Source organism: Convolutriloba macropyga, chromosome 3 (assembly GCF_964194025.1).
Source record: "Convolutriloba macropyga chromosome 3, txConMacr16.3, whole genome shotgun sequence".
NCBI lineage: Eukaryota > Metazoa > Xenacoelomorpha > Acoela > Convolutidae > Convolutriloba > Convolutriloba macropyga.
The window spans coordinates 41902087-41920299 of NC_134470.1; the positions used below are offsets into that span (position 1 = coordinate 41902087).

Below are 18213 nucleotides of genomic sequence, written 5' to 3' on the forward strand. Positions count from 1 at the left end.
ATATTAAACATATATGTATTTATATATAATTATAAAAATTGATTATAATTTATATGTATTTTACATTCATATATATATATATATATTATATATATATATATATATATCATTTCTCTACAAAAGCTATTCAGTAACCCAATTTTCAAGCCTTAAAAAGTAAATTTGGCTCCTAAAGATGGATTAACTAGGAACATGACAAAAATTTTCAGAAATTTTGGATAAAATTTCAAACTCTATAAAAACTTGTGATAACAAAGTTGAAACCATATCCCTTGCCCTTAGCAAAAACTATGCGAAAACAATCTGCCAAAACATAGAGGAGGTTACCTGACAACTGAGATAAAAAAATGAATACAAGACAAATATTTTCAAAGAATTGAAAAATAACTGCAAACTTTATCAAAAAACTGCTAAAAATCGTAATATAAAAATGTTGAAAACAATTTCATTGCAAATGAAAACTATGCAAAAACTTATAAAACCATAGATGAGGTTTTCTGAACGCAGGGGCTGCATAAACTAAACTGACATAAATTTTAGAAAAACTTGAAAATTGCAAAAAGTAATTAAATCTTGCTAAAGACTTTAATCAACTTCGACAAACGTCAATTCAAGAGTAATCAAATAAAAACCTCGAAAATTGACAAAAGACGTGAAAAATTGCTCCATTTAGGCATAAAACTCCCAATAATGACCTTTTAACCTTGAATTAAGGCATTCACAGCACCTCCACCACTCTGAGCACTTGAAGGACTACTAAAGCCGGCTTCGGACCTCTAATGAAACTTAATGCCCACTGTGCCGTACCTGTTTATCCCGTTTTGAAAGATAAAAGTCATGAAAAATGTGTAATAATATCGTGCAAAAAAGACAGAGCACCAATGCAACCCAATTCTTGGATTGCAAAAAACCAAGAGCACCGCAATATACCTCCACTCAGCTTACAGCTATAAAAAAAAACTGGTATAATTTATTCTAATGAGCAGCTCTATGACTAGGTTTTCAACTGTCAGCCCATAGTAGCACCTACTTTTATCACACACTCTCTAAAAAAGCCATAAAAGAAAACCACTCTTCTCTCTGCTCTTTAGCCATTTGTCATAGACACTTTGTTTTTACGCATTTAACTGCCTGTTGCACAACAAAACTACAGGCGGTTATTGGAAATCAAATATTTTACGCATATTGATTTAAGAAATGTGTCTTGCTTATTAAATGTAATCAAAAACTGACCTCAAAAAACTTTTGATTAGAGTGAGGTACTACAAGTTCATCTGAATTTGAGAGAGAATCTGTGATCAAAACTTATTTACGCAGATGAACACTCAAATTCACTAAGAGAAAATTGTCGATAAGCGCACATCTGTCAAAAAGTGCATAAATGCATTAAGAAACTCATTAGAAGTGAGAGTGACGCAACAGGTCGTAAAACCAAAGTAACCAACAGAAACATACCCGGCAGATTGCCGGAAAATAGCCGCCGTTGATTCCCATAACTCTATTGGGATTGAAAGAAAAGAAAATATCAACAAAAATTGATTTTTGTACAAAAACATTGTTAAGTGCAATTTATTTTGATGTCATTTCGCAGTTGAACATACTCCTGTCTCTCAGTGAGAGGCTACATGGTCTAGCATGAATACCAAGTCAAAAAGCTTTCACGCAGAATGTCGAAAAAGCGGCAAAAAGGTAAAGCGAAAAAAAAGTTCGACGAAGTAAAAAAACATAGCAGGACAAGTCCTGACGTACAATTCAAAGAAATTTCATCAACTAAACAACAAACGACTCATAACGGACTATGAGTGAAATCGGAAAACCATTTCTAAAAAAAATCAGATAAAAAAATTTAAAAAAAAAATCGGTGTCAAAATGCCACATGTGAACAAAAAACGAACAGCGAGAAATGGAAATTTGGTTCAAACAAAAAAATAGGCCTAGAATGAGCTATTAATGAATTGGAAAAACCATTTAGAAAAAAAGCCGATCCAAAAAATCGAAAAACAGCAAAAAATTAACGTGAAATTGCCGCATGTGAACAAAAAACCACTAGCGAGAAAGCGAATTTTTGTCCAAACACCATTTTCTCACTCTACTCTAAAATTCGAGTGAAAAATTTTTACGCCGCGAAACCACTCGCTTTTTCGCTCCACTTCCTGTTTCGGCGTGACCAAAATCACTACTCCAATTTGACTTCAAAAATCATGAAAATATGTGAAAAGATCTTAAAAACATAGCCGGAAGAATTCCGGAAACGACTCGAAGGAAAAAACCAACGCCCCTAACAAACATAAAACTTATTCTACTGATTGACCACAATAACTAACATAATGCTTATCCTACTGAATAACACTTGTCACTTTAAAACAAGAAAATGAAAAAGAACAATAAAATAACCGATCAAAGACGATAACGCACGTGACAAAAATTTTACATTGAGTTGCAAGTTTAAAAAAACAACTTTTGGCGAAAACCCAAGCAATAGGCTTAGTTTTATTTCATTGAATCACTGCAAATTGAGACAAAACTCAACACAAAATTTTCAAGTAGAATAAACGAAGGTAAAAGAAAGGATATGAAAAACAAAACCAAAAATATTCTCTGTAAAAAAACAAAAAAAAATTGGCCACAAAATATGAATCAAATACCATCATGCTGAATTCAAATCATTATTTCAAAAAAACTTTTAATACTACATCTAGTCAAGCGTCCACCAATCCAAATAATTGTCTATTTATAAAAGTAAAAACGAAGAACGAAAAAAAAATAGAAAAAAGTTAGAGATTAAGAGAAGTTAGTTATATTTGCCATTGAAAAGTGCACTAAATATATTCCAACAAAACCTCTAGAAAAGCTCCTATCAAAAGCTAGAACACTAAAAAGTAGCAAAAAGCAGACAATCAGAAGATTTTAGCAAAAGTTCCAAAAAAAAACGAAAATCTTATAAATCGCATAAAAATTACTCAATTATCTTTAACAAAATGACTCAAAGCTCAAATCAAAATTATCAAAATGCATCAAAAACAACTCATTTGAACCATAGGCATCCCCAAATGCTATAAAAAAATGAACACAAAGGGCATTTAAAAACAATTTGAAAAAAATCATAGAGAAAAATGAGCTTTTTTTATTTCACGGGAGCACATAGACCCAAAAAAACGTTAATTGGAGCGAATATAGTACTGGAAGACTTCTAAAACAACAGGAAGGTCGAATAGGCTGAAAATTTTTTGTAAGTTTAGAAAAAAAAGCGAAAAACCGCAAAAAATTAAGAAAAATAATTAAATATTTTTCAGTTTATTGTCATTTTTCTAAACAAAAAAATTGTTTAAAACCTAACAAAATGTAATCACTTGGTATCTTAAGACTCAGTAACTAACATCCGTCTATTTAAAGCCCATACAAAGCATTATAACAAAACAAAACGCAAAAAAACGCAAAAATTCGCCTAAAATTCAGCAAAATAGCTGAAAAACCAGCAAAATGGTAAAAATTCTGATTAATGACCAGAAACCTACGAACCACTATTAAAAAACCCTAAGCATCACACGATATCATAATCAGACTTCTAAACCAAAAAAATTAACAAAAAAACGGTTTTAAAAGCCACACGTGAACACATGGAAAACAAAAAACGTAATCAAAATGTGAATTGAATTTAAAAAAAATATAGCAGGACAAGTCCTGACGTACAATTCAAAGAACTTTCATCAACTAAACAACAAACGACTCATAACGGACTATGAGTGAAATGGGAAAACCATTTCTAAAAAAAATCAGATAAAAAAATTTAAAAAAAAAATCGGTGTCAAAATGCCACATGTGAACAAAAAACAAACAGCGAGAAATGGAAATTTGGTTCAAACAAAAAAATAGGCCTAGAATGAGCTATTAATGAATTGGAAAAACCATTTAGAAAAAAACCCGATCCAAAAAATCGAAAAACAGCAAAAAATTAACGTGAAATTGCCGCATGTGAACAAAAAACCACTAGCGAGAAAGCGAATTTTTGTTCAAACACCATTTTCTCACTCTACTCTAAAATTCGAGTGAAAAATTTTTACGCCGCGAAACCACTCGCTTTTTCGCTCCACTTCCTGTTTCGGCGTGACCAAAATCACTACTCCAATTTGACTTCAAAAATCATGAAAATATGTGAACAGATCTTAAAAAAAACATAGCCGGAAGAATTCCGGAAACGACTCGAAGGAAAAAACCAACGCCCCTAACAAACATAAAACTTATTCTACTGATTGACCACAATAACTAACATAATGCTTATCCTACTGAATAACACTTGTCACTTTAAAACAAGAAAATGAAAAAGAACAATAAAATAACCGATCAAAGACGATAACGCACGTGATAAAAATTTTACATTGAGTTGCAAGTTTAAAAAAACAACTTTTGGCGAAAACCCAAGCAATAGGCTTAGTTTTATTTCATTGAATCACTGCAAATTGAGACAAAACTCAACACAAAATTTTCAAGTAGAATAAACGAAGGTAAAAGAAAGGAAATGAAAAACAAAACCAAAAATATTCTCTGTAAAAAAACAAAAAAAATTGGCCACAAAATATGAATCAAATACCATCATGCTGAATTCAAATCATTATTTCAAAAAAACTTTTAATACTACATCTAGTCAAGCGTCCACCAATCCAAATCATTGTCTATTTATAAAAGTAAAAACGAAGAACGAAAAAAAAAATAGAAAAAAGTTAGAGATTAAGAGAAGTTAGTTATATTTGCCATTGAAAAGTGCACTAAATATATTCCAACAAAACCTCTAGAAAAGCTCCTATCAAAAGCTAGAACACTAAAAAGTAGCAAAAAGCAGACAATCAGAAGATTTTAGCAAAAGTTCCAAAAAAAAACGAAAATCTTATAAATCGCATAAAAATTACTCAATTATCTTTAACAAAATGACTCAAAGCACAAATCAAAATTATCAAAATGCATCAAAAACAACTCATTTGAACTATAGGCATCCCCAAATGCTATAAAAAATGAACACAAAGGGTATTTAAAAACAATTTGAAAAAAATCATAGAGAAAAATGAGCTTTTTTTTATTTCACGGGAGCACATAGACCCAAAAAACGTTAATTGGAGCGAATATAGTACTGGAAGACTTCTAAAACAACAGGAAGGTCGAATAGGCTGAAAATTTTTTGTAAGTTTAGAAAAAAAGCGAAAAACCGCAAAAAATTAAGAAAAATAATTAAATATTTTTCAGTTTATTGTCATTTTTCTAAACAAAAAAATTGTTTAAAACCTAACAAAATGTAATCACTTGGTACCTTAAGACTCAGTAACTAACATGCGTCTATTTAAAGCCCATACAAAGCATTATAACAAAACGAAACGCAAAAAATTGCAAAAATTCGCCTAAAATTCAGCAAAATAGCCGAAAAACCAGCAAAATGGTAAAAATTCTGATTAATGACCAGAAACCTACGAACCACTATTAAAAAACCCTAATCATCACACGATATCATAATCAGACTTCTAAACCAAAAAAATTAACAAAAAAACGGTTTTAAAAGCCACACGTGAACACAAAATTTCGCTCGCTCACAGAAATTTTTTCACACCTCAATTTCTCGCTCTCTCGAAAACAGCGGAATGAACAAAAAACCACTCTCTTTTCGCTCCCTTCTTCAATTTTCTTCAGCTCCCAAACCAGTCCAAAATTTTTCACGTGTTTCATTTCCTGCTTCAAAATTCACTCCAACTAAAGTGATTAAAAAAAGGACTTCTCCAATACTCCTCTTCGAGTCGTAAAAAAGACAGCGCCCCAATACAATTCAAATTCTTTGAATTGTAAAAAAATAGGAGCGCTATAACGGCCGGCTATTAATAAAAACCAAGATGATGCCAACAAAAGCTCAACTCAGATATCGCTTTTGCAGCTATTAATATAGAAAAACATAACCGACTAAACGTCGGAAGCATTGCTCTCGAACGACTAGTGGGAGCTCTAATCAATTGCAGCCTGCTTCAGTGGTCGGGGAGCCTAAATTGGACTAAGAAATTCAAGAGTGGGCTTCAAATAACCACATTAGAGGTTAACATATACCACTATTAAGATTTAAAGTGAAAAATGACACTAATTTCGGCGCACTTTTCATTTGACTTTTAGTATCAAATTGCCACCAATTGAGTTAAGCTGCTTGAAATTGTGATTGAGAGAAAATTTTAGATCATGCGAAACGCAAAATGTCAAGGGCGTAAAAGTCACTCGAAAAGTCAAAACCGTCAAGTGAAAATTTTGCATAAACATAGCTGGCAGATTGCCAGAAAATAGCCGCAATAGATTCGTAGATCGGCAGTCTAAAAAAACAGTAAAAAAGACAGACAAAAAATTCGTCTTTTCATTGAAGGCTGATCTGTTATATTTTGATTAAAAATATGTAAAGTTATTGCTGCCTCTATTAGCTGATCTCAAATAACCTTCATTTAGAGTGACACACACCCATTTGACCTCATCTCTTTGAATTAAAGTCAATTGCAAAGTGAGGAAGTCATTTTTGAGAGTGAGGTAAGTCAAGTGTGACCAAAAATTTAATCACGCGCATGAACAAAAGAACTCGCTCCACTAAGAGCGAAAAATGACGTCACACATGCAATTCAGTTGAAATTGCATGAACGAATGAACAAAAAGTGGCTGTGACGTCATATGGTCGTAACAAAAATCATGACGACGAAATTAAAAAAAAACCAAGAGAAGGCCAATAATAGCCCCAGCTATCGCTGTGCGGCTATTAAAAAAGACCAACACGTTTACAACAATTGCGTTCAAGAGCAATTAATAACAGGATCTCGCAGCTAACATTAACAATCAAATCCTTTCAAAAAGTGCTTCAATCATAAAAGCAACTCGCCCATATGCAGACCGACAGGTGCAAAATGCTGGCTTGAAACATTTTTTGAGAGTAACGGGTATTTTCAAGTTCGTACCGTCCAATGAAAGCACCAAGTAGAAATAGCATAAGACAGAGGGCACAGCAGGCAGCTATCAGGTTGTAGTCAGACAGAACTGTTGATATCATCTGTCGAGTAGGAACCTAAACAAAACGCTTACAGCCAGAGAAATACGGTAGTCACTTGCGATGATTGTGACAAACTACAAGAATATTGGGGCAGAATTAAATTCTCTTGCATGCGTCATTTTGTTTTCAGTTAATAGGTTCCCTGGGTGTTCATTAAAACTATGCATCTTAAATTAGATCGAGTCGGCCGAAACTGCACCAAAACTAACAAACTAACTCGGGCGAATTGCTCTCAAACGAACGGCGAGCGGTAGGCTTCGTCAGTAAGTAGCTAGCCATCGAGGGGGGGTGCACCGGGGGCTGGCGGGGGAGGCAACAAGGGGGTTGGGTGCACCATAACCATAAGTCTGGGTGCACCAAAACAGTTTCTGTGGATCGCATACTTGGAGACTAGTGAGCTCAAAGGCTCTGAGCGCACTTAATGCCCGCTACCTGTTTATCCCGTTTTTGAAGGCCAAAAGTCAAAAGGGTCAGACATAAATCTATCAATATCTATCTATAAAGTCGCATAAAAACAGTAGTGGATAAAACAAGGGATTCAACCATCAGTAAAATTTGTCCCTTTCTCCTAACGCTAATCGCGCATGTCGAATCAGGCCAAATTTTTCTGTTTGTTGAATCCCTTGTTTTATCCACTACTATATATTAGCTCTAAATTTGATAAAAATTAAAATTAAAATCAAAAATAAAACAAAAAATGAAAAAATCAAAGCAAAATTTACATTTCACTCTTAAAGAAAGATTCACTCTTATTCGGAGTGCTCCCCAGTAGAAAAGATCGCTCTTTTTCGCTCTTAAAGAGTGAATCCCTCTTTTTTGATATATTTTTTTTATTTTTTTATACTTTTTATTTCAAATTATCTATACTTTTCAATAAATTTATATTTCCTTTTATTTTTTCTATATTCATTCCATTATTAATAAGAAATGATACAAAATTATAGTATTTACATGAAAAACTATCAGTGAAACTGCTTCGCAGATCCTCTGTTTGGTTAATAACTAAAGGACTTACAGCTCTAGGACTTCGCCAACTAGGATTAATTGTTTTATCCGTGAAGCGGTTACACCGATCAGTTATATCAGGGAACCTGCTTTGCAGATTTCTACTAAATCCTCTAGTCAATTCTATATCTGGATGTTGTTTCTTTACATGAGCCCGTATCCCATCATATCTTACAACAGAAGTACAATATGGACAATTAACTTTAGCTGAAGTACAACTTCTACATGTATACTTACCCTCATCAAAATTATTTAGTGGTTTTATATAATTACACTTATTACAACATCTAGTTAATACTTTCTGAGCTGGGTTTAAGGTTGGGGTTAGGGATAAGGTTAGGGTTGGGGTTAGGGTTAGGATCTGAGTTAGAGTTATAGTCATAGATAGAACCAGAACTAGAGCTAGAACTGGGGTTAGAACCAGAACTAGGTTTAGAACTAGAGTTAGAATTAGGGTTAGAACTAGAACTAGGGTTAGAACTAGAATTAGAAATAGAACTAGGGTTAGAACTAGAATTAGAACTAGATTCATTTTTTAAAGAACAACCCCATGGAGAAAAATCATTAGCACCACAAATACCACTTAATATTATATTACCACACATACATTTATCAGTTTTATCTTTATGACATGATTCATAATGATATTTTAAAACAGCAATGTTTCCACATTTATAGTTACACTCTGAACATTTTAAAAGCATTTATAATAGGGTAAACTTTAATATTTACCTAATCCTTCACAGGATAATATTTAGCCATGATTTCAATTAACTCTTCATTATTTATATGTAGTTTGTTTAAAAACCTTCCTCCCTTTCTATTCAAAATTCCCATCTCTTCATTGACGAAGTCACAGTTACACTGATCAATATACGAACAAAGTTCGTGGTTTACCAAACTGCTTCCCTGATCAGTATAACTGCTTCGTGTTTCACCTTCCAACTCTTCTCCATATCCAATATTAACTAATGTATTTACTCTACTCAACATTGTGCTTGCTCCTATTGCTACAGTTCCAGCATTTCTTGATATTGAATTAGGATAAAAACAATTAAATATCAATAAAACTGCGCCTATAATTCCGCCGATATTTGATAAAAATTTTCATACCCTTTCCCATAATCATTTCTTTAGTTAGAACATCATTCTGAATAGAACATCATTCTGAATTTTATTATTATTTAAAGTAAGAAGTTAGTTAAAATAAAACTGATAATTATCATGATTAATAACATTTCTATCTGTTGCATTAATCATTAGTGGTTTCATATATGCTATAAGTTTATTTATATCTTCTCTCTCTAAATCATCTTTTAAACTAAGAGCTTTTAAATCAAGGAAACCAACTCTTGAATCATATATCATTGTTCTATTACTACTAATAATAATAAAAGTAATATACCATAACGAAGTTCATCTGACATTCCATCTGTATAATTATAATAGTTACTATTTAATTCACTAATTATTTTATTGAAGTCATGTTCACATTTATATATCTCATTAAAGTTTTTAAATAGGTCAGGTCCATTATAAGTTGTTAAATAAATAGTATCACAACTCAGTCTTGCTGTATTAATTATTTGAGCTGGTTTATGACACATTACAATCATTTGAATATTATAATGTCTACCTTCAGTAAAATTATAACCCATATCCTTATTTAACCTATCACACATCATCAAGTACTATTACACAATTTTGAAATTTATGCATATTATTTTTTGTGATCATATTTATATCACATTTATTAAACCCAATATAAAACTTATTAGACTCAGGATCTATCCAGTCTCTATCATCTTTACACTCTATAAATATAATTTTAGCTTGATCTTGAACTTGATCTCGATCTTGATCTTGATTTTGGACTGAGTATAATTTTAAATATTGTCTAATAAAATATGTTTTGCCTGTACCAGTTCCACCATAAACAATAGTATGTAATGGTGACTTTTCATATTCAAATCTAACTAGACTCCTATTCATAAATCCAACAAAGCTTTCTTCTAGTTTTGTATATTTACTTGGTCTTGAATCATATATTATAAAACAAATTCCAATTATAATAATAAAAATAGAAACTGCACTACCTGTTTCCATTTTTATATAATAAATATAGATTTGATTTAGACTTAGACTTAGATTTATTAAATTTATTATATAAAAATGCTCATCCTAACTTTTGAGGAATTCAATAATAAATTTAATATTGATAATAATGCTATGAGTGATATCAGAATAAAAGATATAGGTAAAGATATAAGTCTAACACCAATTGAAATTGTAATGAGAGATGATAAACCAGAAATGGTAAGTGAACCTAACTCTAACATTATTGTAAATCTACATCCGACTGAAGGTACACATTGGGTTTTAGTTATAAGAAGAGAAGGTGGTCCAACATATTACTTTGATAGTTTTGGTGTAGAAACTCCACCTTTATTTTTAGAAGAATATGTTGATCTAGGCTCTAATGAGAGAATACAACAATATGATGAATCTTATTGTGGGGCTTATTGTTTATACATGATCTATCTTATTGATAGAGGATTCAGAATTAAAAGTGCTTTGAATATTCTAGTTAATCAATGTAAATATCCAGGAATATATAATGAGTGTTTTTGTTTAAGTTGTAATGTTAATCAGGGAACCTGCTTCGCAGATGATAATGTTAATGTTAATGATAATGTTATTGATCTACGAAGTAGCTTTGCTAATAATGATAATGTTAATGATAATGTTAATGATAATTATAAAGATATTGATAGTGTTAAAGATAATGTTAATGATAAAGATAATGATCTACGAAATAGCTTTGCTAATAATGTTGAGGATAATGATAATGATAAAGATATTAATATTGTTAAAGATAATGTTAATGATAAAGATATTGATCTACGAAGTAGCTTTGCTAATAATGTTGATGTTAATGATAATGATAAAGATAATGATAATGTTGATGATAATGATAATGTTAATGATAATGATAATGATAGTGTTAATGATAATGATAAAGATAATTTTATATATCAGGGAACCTGCTTCGCAGATCTATTTGGTGAAAAACATCAAAGGGCTAAACCTAACAACAAAGAATGTCTTAGTAACAATATCTCTGTAAACATAAATGATGATCTATATTCATGGTTAAACGATGATGATATAATTACTGAAGCCACATTCCCAGATAACTTTAAAATGTATAATATCTGGTCCTAGTGAATGTGGTAAGACATTCTTATTGAAAAAACTAATTCTAGCTAGTATATACTTTGATAAGCTATAAATCATTGGACCTACTGGTGATCAGTATCATGGTATAGAAAGAATAAACCCAAAAGCAGATGTTGAATTTATTACAGATATAAAAGATTTACCATCTCCTGATAAACTACCCAAAGACTTAAAGAAACTAATGATATTCGATGATGTTAGAGCCAAAGAACCAGTTATTAATGAATACTTTTGTAGAGGTAGACATAATAACTGTAATATGATATATCTTAATCAAAACCTGTTCTCTCTGGATAGGCAGAGTGTTAGAGAGAACTGTAATCTATTTATTTTATTTGAACAAAGAGGTAAAATCCTCATATCTATATATCAAGATTTCTTTAATAATGTTGAACTTAGTTATAATGACTTTGCTAATGTATGTAATAAGGTATGGAAAGAGCCTTATAATTATATTGTCATTGATATAACTAAAAATAAAAATATTAATGGTAAACTAAGAATTAATTGGGATCGGAGAGTTTTGTAGTTTAGTTTAAGTATCAGGGAACCTGCTTCGCAGATAAGTCTAAAGTCTAAGTACAAGTATAAGTCTAAATCAAATGTAAAGTAAAACTTAATACATCACCATTAAAGTCTATAGGTCTTCCATGCTCATCTTTAATATGAAATTCTATATATTCTATTCTATCTTTAGTTACATTTTGATACAAGATATTAGTTGGTATAATATTTATCAAGTAACCTGGTGGTTCAGTTAGATTAAAAGTATATAGTATGTCTGTATTATTACCATTATCTTTAGCTCCAGATATCACATTACAATGAATGTTAATAGTACTAAAACCCATAATATCAATAATTTTCTGAGATTTATATCTACCTTTTTTATAAATTATTTTTCTAAATCCTAGTAATGAGGCTAGTGAGTTTTCTATATCAAAGCTGAGTGCTCCTTGTTTTATTTCCATTAAACATTTCATCGTATTCTTATCAGGTTCTATTATAACATTACTATCAGTTTCTTCTTTTATTAATTCTGCTATTTCAGTTAACTCATATGCTCCCGGTGTAATAGTTGAATATAGCAATGGGATTCCTTTGAAATTATAATTAAGTATAGATGTAACTTTTAGGCTTGAGGTGGAGATAGGGTTAAGGTTAGGGTCAGAGCTAAGAGCCCGAGGTAAAGCTTCATCATCTTCTATAACAGTACTAGCATATAAGAATTGATTGTTTCTCCTATTCACATTAAACACCGAATTATAAACACATAATCTAATTAAACCTAATTTTGTTGTATTAAGTATAGGTTCACTAAAGTTAAACTTTTCTGTTGGTTTTATCATTCTAAAGTTAAGTGTATACTCTTCTTTAGTTTTAGTTAAAGCTTCGTGTTTATTTTGTAGTTCATATAAAATCAAGTTGTCTGTCATTTTTTATCTAATAAAAATGGATTTTAATTTGGATACAACTGATAGTTATAATAATGATATACACAAAAGTAAGATTATAAAATATAAACCTAATAATCTGGCAACAATGAATACGGTTAATACTAACATTAATATCTAACTAAAATCTTTTATCATCAAATATATTTAAACTAATCTTACTTGTTTTTTTGTTGTCATGTTATCGCAAACTTTTTGTATTCTACATTCATCTACTGTTCTCTGTGTATTATTCATTAATGCATCATAATAATCTATGTGCCTAGCATTATTATGCTTCTTTATTCCTTTTTCTTTAGTGTTTTTAGGATAATTTTTGAAGCTATATGTTTTGGGGGACAAATTCCCCAATAATCCTACTTCCCAGCTCATGCTTAAACTTGCCGGGGACTTTATTAATAGTTTTTATAGGTATGTCTAGATTACTTAAGTCCATATGCTCATCACTAACTTTACCTTCACTATAACTTAATACGAAACTGTCCGTATCCATATAGTGAAGTGTTAGATCTTTGAGGGATGGTTGTAGAATATTATAGAATACAGATTATAGATTATTATAGATTACATCATACATGTGTAATTTACTTAATTCTAAGATAGTAACACCTACATATACTTGAGTATCATATTCTATTTTTTTCTTTATATATTCTATTTGGCTATAATCTCTATATCTAGTTATATTCTTAAATGTTGGTTTACTTACACTTTTCATTATCTTTTCTTCATCATGCAAGAACTTGCTTTGAAAGAAGTGTAGAGGATTCATGCACATTCTTCCATATAATGAGTTATTCATTAATTTCCTTACATCCTTTTCCGCTTCAGTTTTAGCTGTTGCTCTTTTATTTGTAGTGTTTTGTATATAATCGCTACATATATAATCTTGTTTAAATTTAATTACTCTATGTATTTTTGTTACTTTTACTCCCATCTTAACATAGAACTTTAACATCCTATAATGAACCATATATTCTGTTTTGTTGTTTTGGTCTAAGATTAATTTCTCGGATCTTGCTTTACTTTTCTCTCTTTGTCGGTATCCCAATTCATTATAATTTATCGTTCTCTCATTAGGCATTAGTGCTAACTGTTCTGTTCTCTCTTTACATTCATTAGTATAATCAAAATCACAAACTATATAGTAACCATGATCACTATCATCTGGAGTATGCAATATTGTACCAAGAGTAGTAGTAGTAAACTGGAAGTCCTTATAAGGTAACTTTTGCATCATTGCAAAACCATATAGGTTGTTTGTGTCTATGTACCATATGGTCTTACCATCACTGTTATCTATATATCTATCACCCATTATTCCACATATACCACCTCTCTTTGCTCCAACAAAATCATCTAGCATTTGTTTATCTTGTAATGTATCTAATGTTACACCGCTTGACATTAACCAACAATCAAAACTATAACCTGGGAGACTTACATAGTGTAGGGATTTAGCTTGAATTCTTTCATGCTTAGTTTAACATATTCATGCAATAGTCTAATATTTCCACATCATTCTGTAAATACTCTATAGTTAGATCTTTACCAGTTTTATGACTGTTTTCATTATTAAAGTTATCTACTTCTTCTTGTGTTGGTAATTTATTATGTAGTGAGGATTTGAAGTCTTCTATTTTTAGATTACCTATAAGATTATTATAGGTAGCTTTGCTACCACTGGCAGTTCCACTACCATACGACTTTGTCGTGGTTCCCAAGGAGTCTAAACCAAAGTATTCATATGGATATAATGTTTTAGTTTTACATCCGTATATCTTTGCCATTTGATCTAGAGGCATAGCTAAGAAGTTATAACTGTCTAAGAATTTGAGACAACCAATGCTAAACATCTTAGATTTACTAGCAGCTAGTGGTATGTTATCTAGTTTTCTTTTATCATTATTCTGTTTAAAGAGTTCACTGTATAGTAGGTTGAAGTCATAGCCAGAGCCATTGTGGAATATTACTGGAATGAAGTTTTGTTGTTTGTATCTTAGATTACATATTTTACATGCTGGTCCTCTATATTTACCAGTTTCATGACAATGATCTCTTACTTTATTAATACATGTTTTGCCGCAGATAGGACAAGTGTTATTAGTTTCATGATATAATTTATCTTCTGTGAATATCATCTTTTCATTATGTTTGAAATTATTCTCAGTTTCTATTTCTAACAGATCTCTAGCAAATCTTTTGATGCAGCCTAGACCGAAGTAGTGTTTGAAGTTACCTTGCCAGGTGTAACCCAGAGCTATTGGAATATGTTCAGCTATTACATATTTACAATCATTAGTTGTAACTTCAACAATGCAACATTCCATATCGGCAGTTATATTTTCTATATTCTGACGTTTGTGTTCATTTATAAAAGTAATATGTTTTTTCTTAGGACAAACAATCTCTGGTTTGAATGAGGTGCTGCATTCGTGTTTATCATATTTAATTTGTGAGTTAAACCAATAGGTACACCTATCGCAATAATAATATTTTATGTTATTTTTATTTGGTCGTTCTAACAGGGTTTCTATATTTTTTATTAGGGCACAGTATTCTATTTGACCATTACTCCAAACTAGTATTCTTACATCTTTTCTATCTTTATTAAAATCATCCACTTGTTAAAACAATTCTATTTTACCATTACCACAAGGTGTGTATACCCAAATATTATTATTATACAATTTCTGTATTCTTATTATATAAGCAAAATCATCTTCATGTTGTTGTCTTGGTTCAATTAGTTTATCTACATATTTGCTTTCTCGAGTTGCATGGTGGGGGCGGGATGTAGCCAAGCAGTTATAGTTAGTTGTAAGCAGTTGTATTTATAACTACGTATATTTAATATCGATTTAGAGTTTTTGAGATCTGGAGGTAAATCTATATAACTACCAATAGATGCTTTAGTTCGTTCAATGTTTAACTGAATACTTCTTATTCCAAGAAACTCAAAATCATAACCATAACCTTCATATATTTCCATTTCGAAATCTAGCCACCGATTGAAGTCACCATATTCATATACCGGTGAAACCGCTTCGCGGATTGCATTATTATTAATATAATCAGTATTGAAAAATATTTTAGTAGTTTTAACTTCTTCTTTGGTTCTCTTCTTATAATCACATTCAGCCGTGATCGTATATTTAAAACTCTTAACTTTACGAAACTGGTAACAGTTTTTAATTTCTTCTAAAGAGTAATTAGTTGCTTCATCTATATCTTCAATGTAATTCCCACCTTTATCAGTAATATAAAATTCTCTCATGTTCTGACTTGAGTTTATATCGAAGTCTTCTGTGTTTTCTAGATACATGCGATTGTGACTATATGAATGAGTAGTTAGAGCTACTTTACTTCTAAAATCTTTATGACATTCTTTAAATTCATATCCGTGAAACGGCTTCGTCGATTTAATTCTGGTGTAGATATCCTCTTCAGTTTTAGTTTTAGGTTTGGTGGCTGGTTTAGTTTTAATAATATAATCATCTTCATCCAAATTATACACCCTCTCCGAGATTTCCTCTTCTTCAGACTCAAACATTTTCTCCAATAGTTCCTTATGTTTGAGATCGTATGATTGATGCCTGTATAAAGCCTTCTTTGATTCAAAGGATAGATTACAGACATCGCAGAAGTTTATGACACTAGTATTATTTGATTGAGACATGATGTATTTTTTTAGGGAAATAATCAAAAAGTATTTTTTCGAAAAATGAAAATGAAATGCGATAAGTGTATAAATAAACCTTGGAAAGAATGTTGTAATAATTGTAAAGAATTAGAATATTCCTGTTATGTATGTAAAAATATGGTTAAGGTTAAAGATTATATAGAACATTTAGGATATCATTATTCTGATCCTGATCAATATCTAACATGTAGTATGTGTAATGTTTATAAACATATATCATTATATAGATTTAGAAATAGGAAATGTAGACTATTTATTTATCTTCATAGATATAGATATGGTCACACTGGAAATCAATACAGAGAGCATGTTTAAAAGTATAATATTCAAGAAGACATAGAAAAACACTAATCACTGTGTTTCCACCGATCTCAGTGTTTTTGACTGTGCTATTATTGTTCGCTTTCTTTCATATTTAGCAACCGCTAATAGTATAAGAAGTGAAAATTTCGAATATAAGATACCCTTAAAAATTAGCTAGTAAAGTGAGTATTTATTAAAATCTTTATTTATTTTTAATAGATTATACAAATCATTCAATTTAATAGAAGGATTTAATTATTATTTTACTTTAAAACATGTAATTACTTGGGAAATGATAACTAATTCTAAGTTAAAAATCATGTCAGAATATTCTAGAAAAAAGAATGTTCTAGAATAATTCTCCACGTGGGGACCTTTATTCTCCACGGCATTTTTTGGCTATTCATCATGAGTTTCACTTCTTTACAAAAGCTAGCGAAAAATTTTAAACAATTTTCGTCATTTGACGAGACTTTAATAACTGGAGCTTTATCATCCACTTCTTTATCTGAAGAGAATATAAACGAGTTGACTAATTTAACAACTCAAATGATTACATTTTGTAGGGAGAACAAATGCAAACCCGACAACACCACCGAACATGAAGGAGAGACTGGAAAACGAACTAAAACAGAACTCTTCCAGTTGTTCCTCTCCAACTAAGTTACCTCTCCAGTTGGACCTACTAAGTTACGAGCATCAGGAAACACTGGAAAAATTTGAAGTGAATGTGCCGGAATATTTATCTTTCCACAATAAACTCAGGAGTTCATTCAATATTGGTGAATTTGAGTCTTATCTCACCACAGTCAATAACATGAAAGGAAAGCTGAATCGTTTATATCTACTGACAATTTCTGACAGAGGATACATATGGGGGAAAGTGAAACAAAATCATCAAGAAAACAATAAGGATATTCCTTGGAAACAACTGCTGAACGATAAAGGATATTCCTACTCTACCATCCAGAGTTATATCAACTTCTCTTATGCATGTGAAAGCTATCCGAGGATCCTAGTCTCAACAGACTACTACTCAGAATGGAAAAAGTTCCCAACAATGTTTTTGGCTGAAGTTCAGAAGGATAGCCAGCTACAATCTAGGTGCATGACAGAACTACAATTTTCATAAATGATAAATGAGTGATTGTTTATTCAGAAATATATTTAATATTAATATTGATATCAATATCCCTACAAATGATACATTAATATTGTTCAGTCAGCTCAATATTAGACTTCAGTCAGCCTAATAATTAAAATTAAAAGTGTTCAAGCATTCTGTAGTTGCACCCTCCCCCACAGTTGCCATTAAGAAAGGTCGAGCAGTACTGACGTAGCGTGGTAAAGGCGAGTCAACCTTTTAACAAGACCTCCCAAGACTCGGCTCAAAAATGTAACCAGGTACATAGAATCACTCAGTTAAACATCATAGATCAATCGTCTCCCGGTTAAAG

At 31.1% G+C, this 18213-nt stretch overlaps 1 protein-coding gene across 1 annotated transcript in view; it reads right to left on the reverse strand.

Moving 5' to 3' along the window:
• Window positions 1–18213, reverse strand: part of LOC142336635 (uncharacterized) — a 94239-nt gene that overhangs the window by 6956 nt on the left and 69070 nt on the right. The window contains exon 6 of the mRNA XM_075385545.1: window positions 6960–7066. Within this exon, the coding sequence (XP_075241660.1) occupies window positions 6960–7066 (107 nt within the window). The remainder of the gene's footprint in view (window positions 1–6959; window positions 7067–18213) is intronic.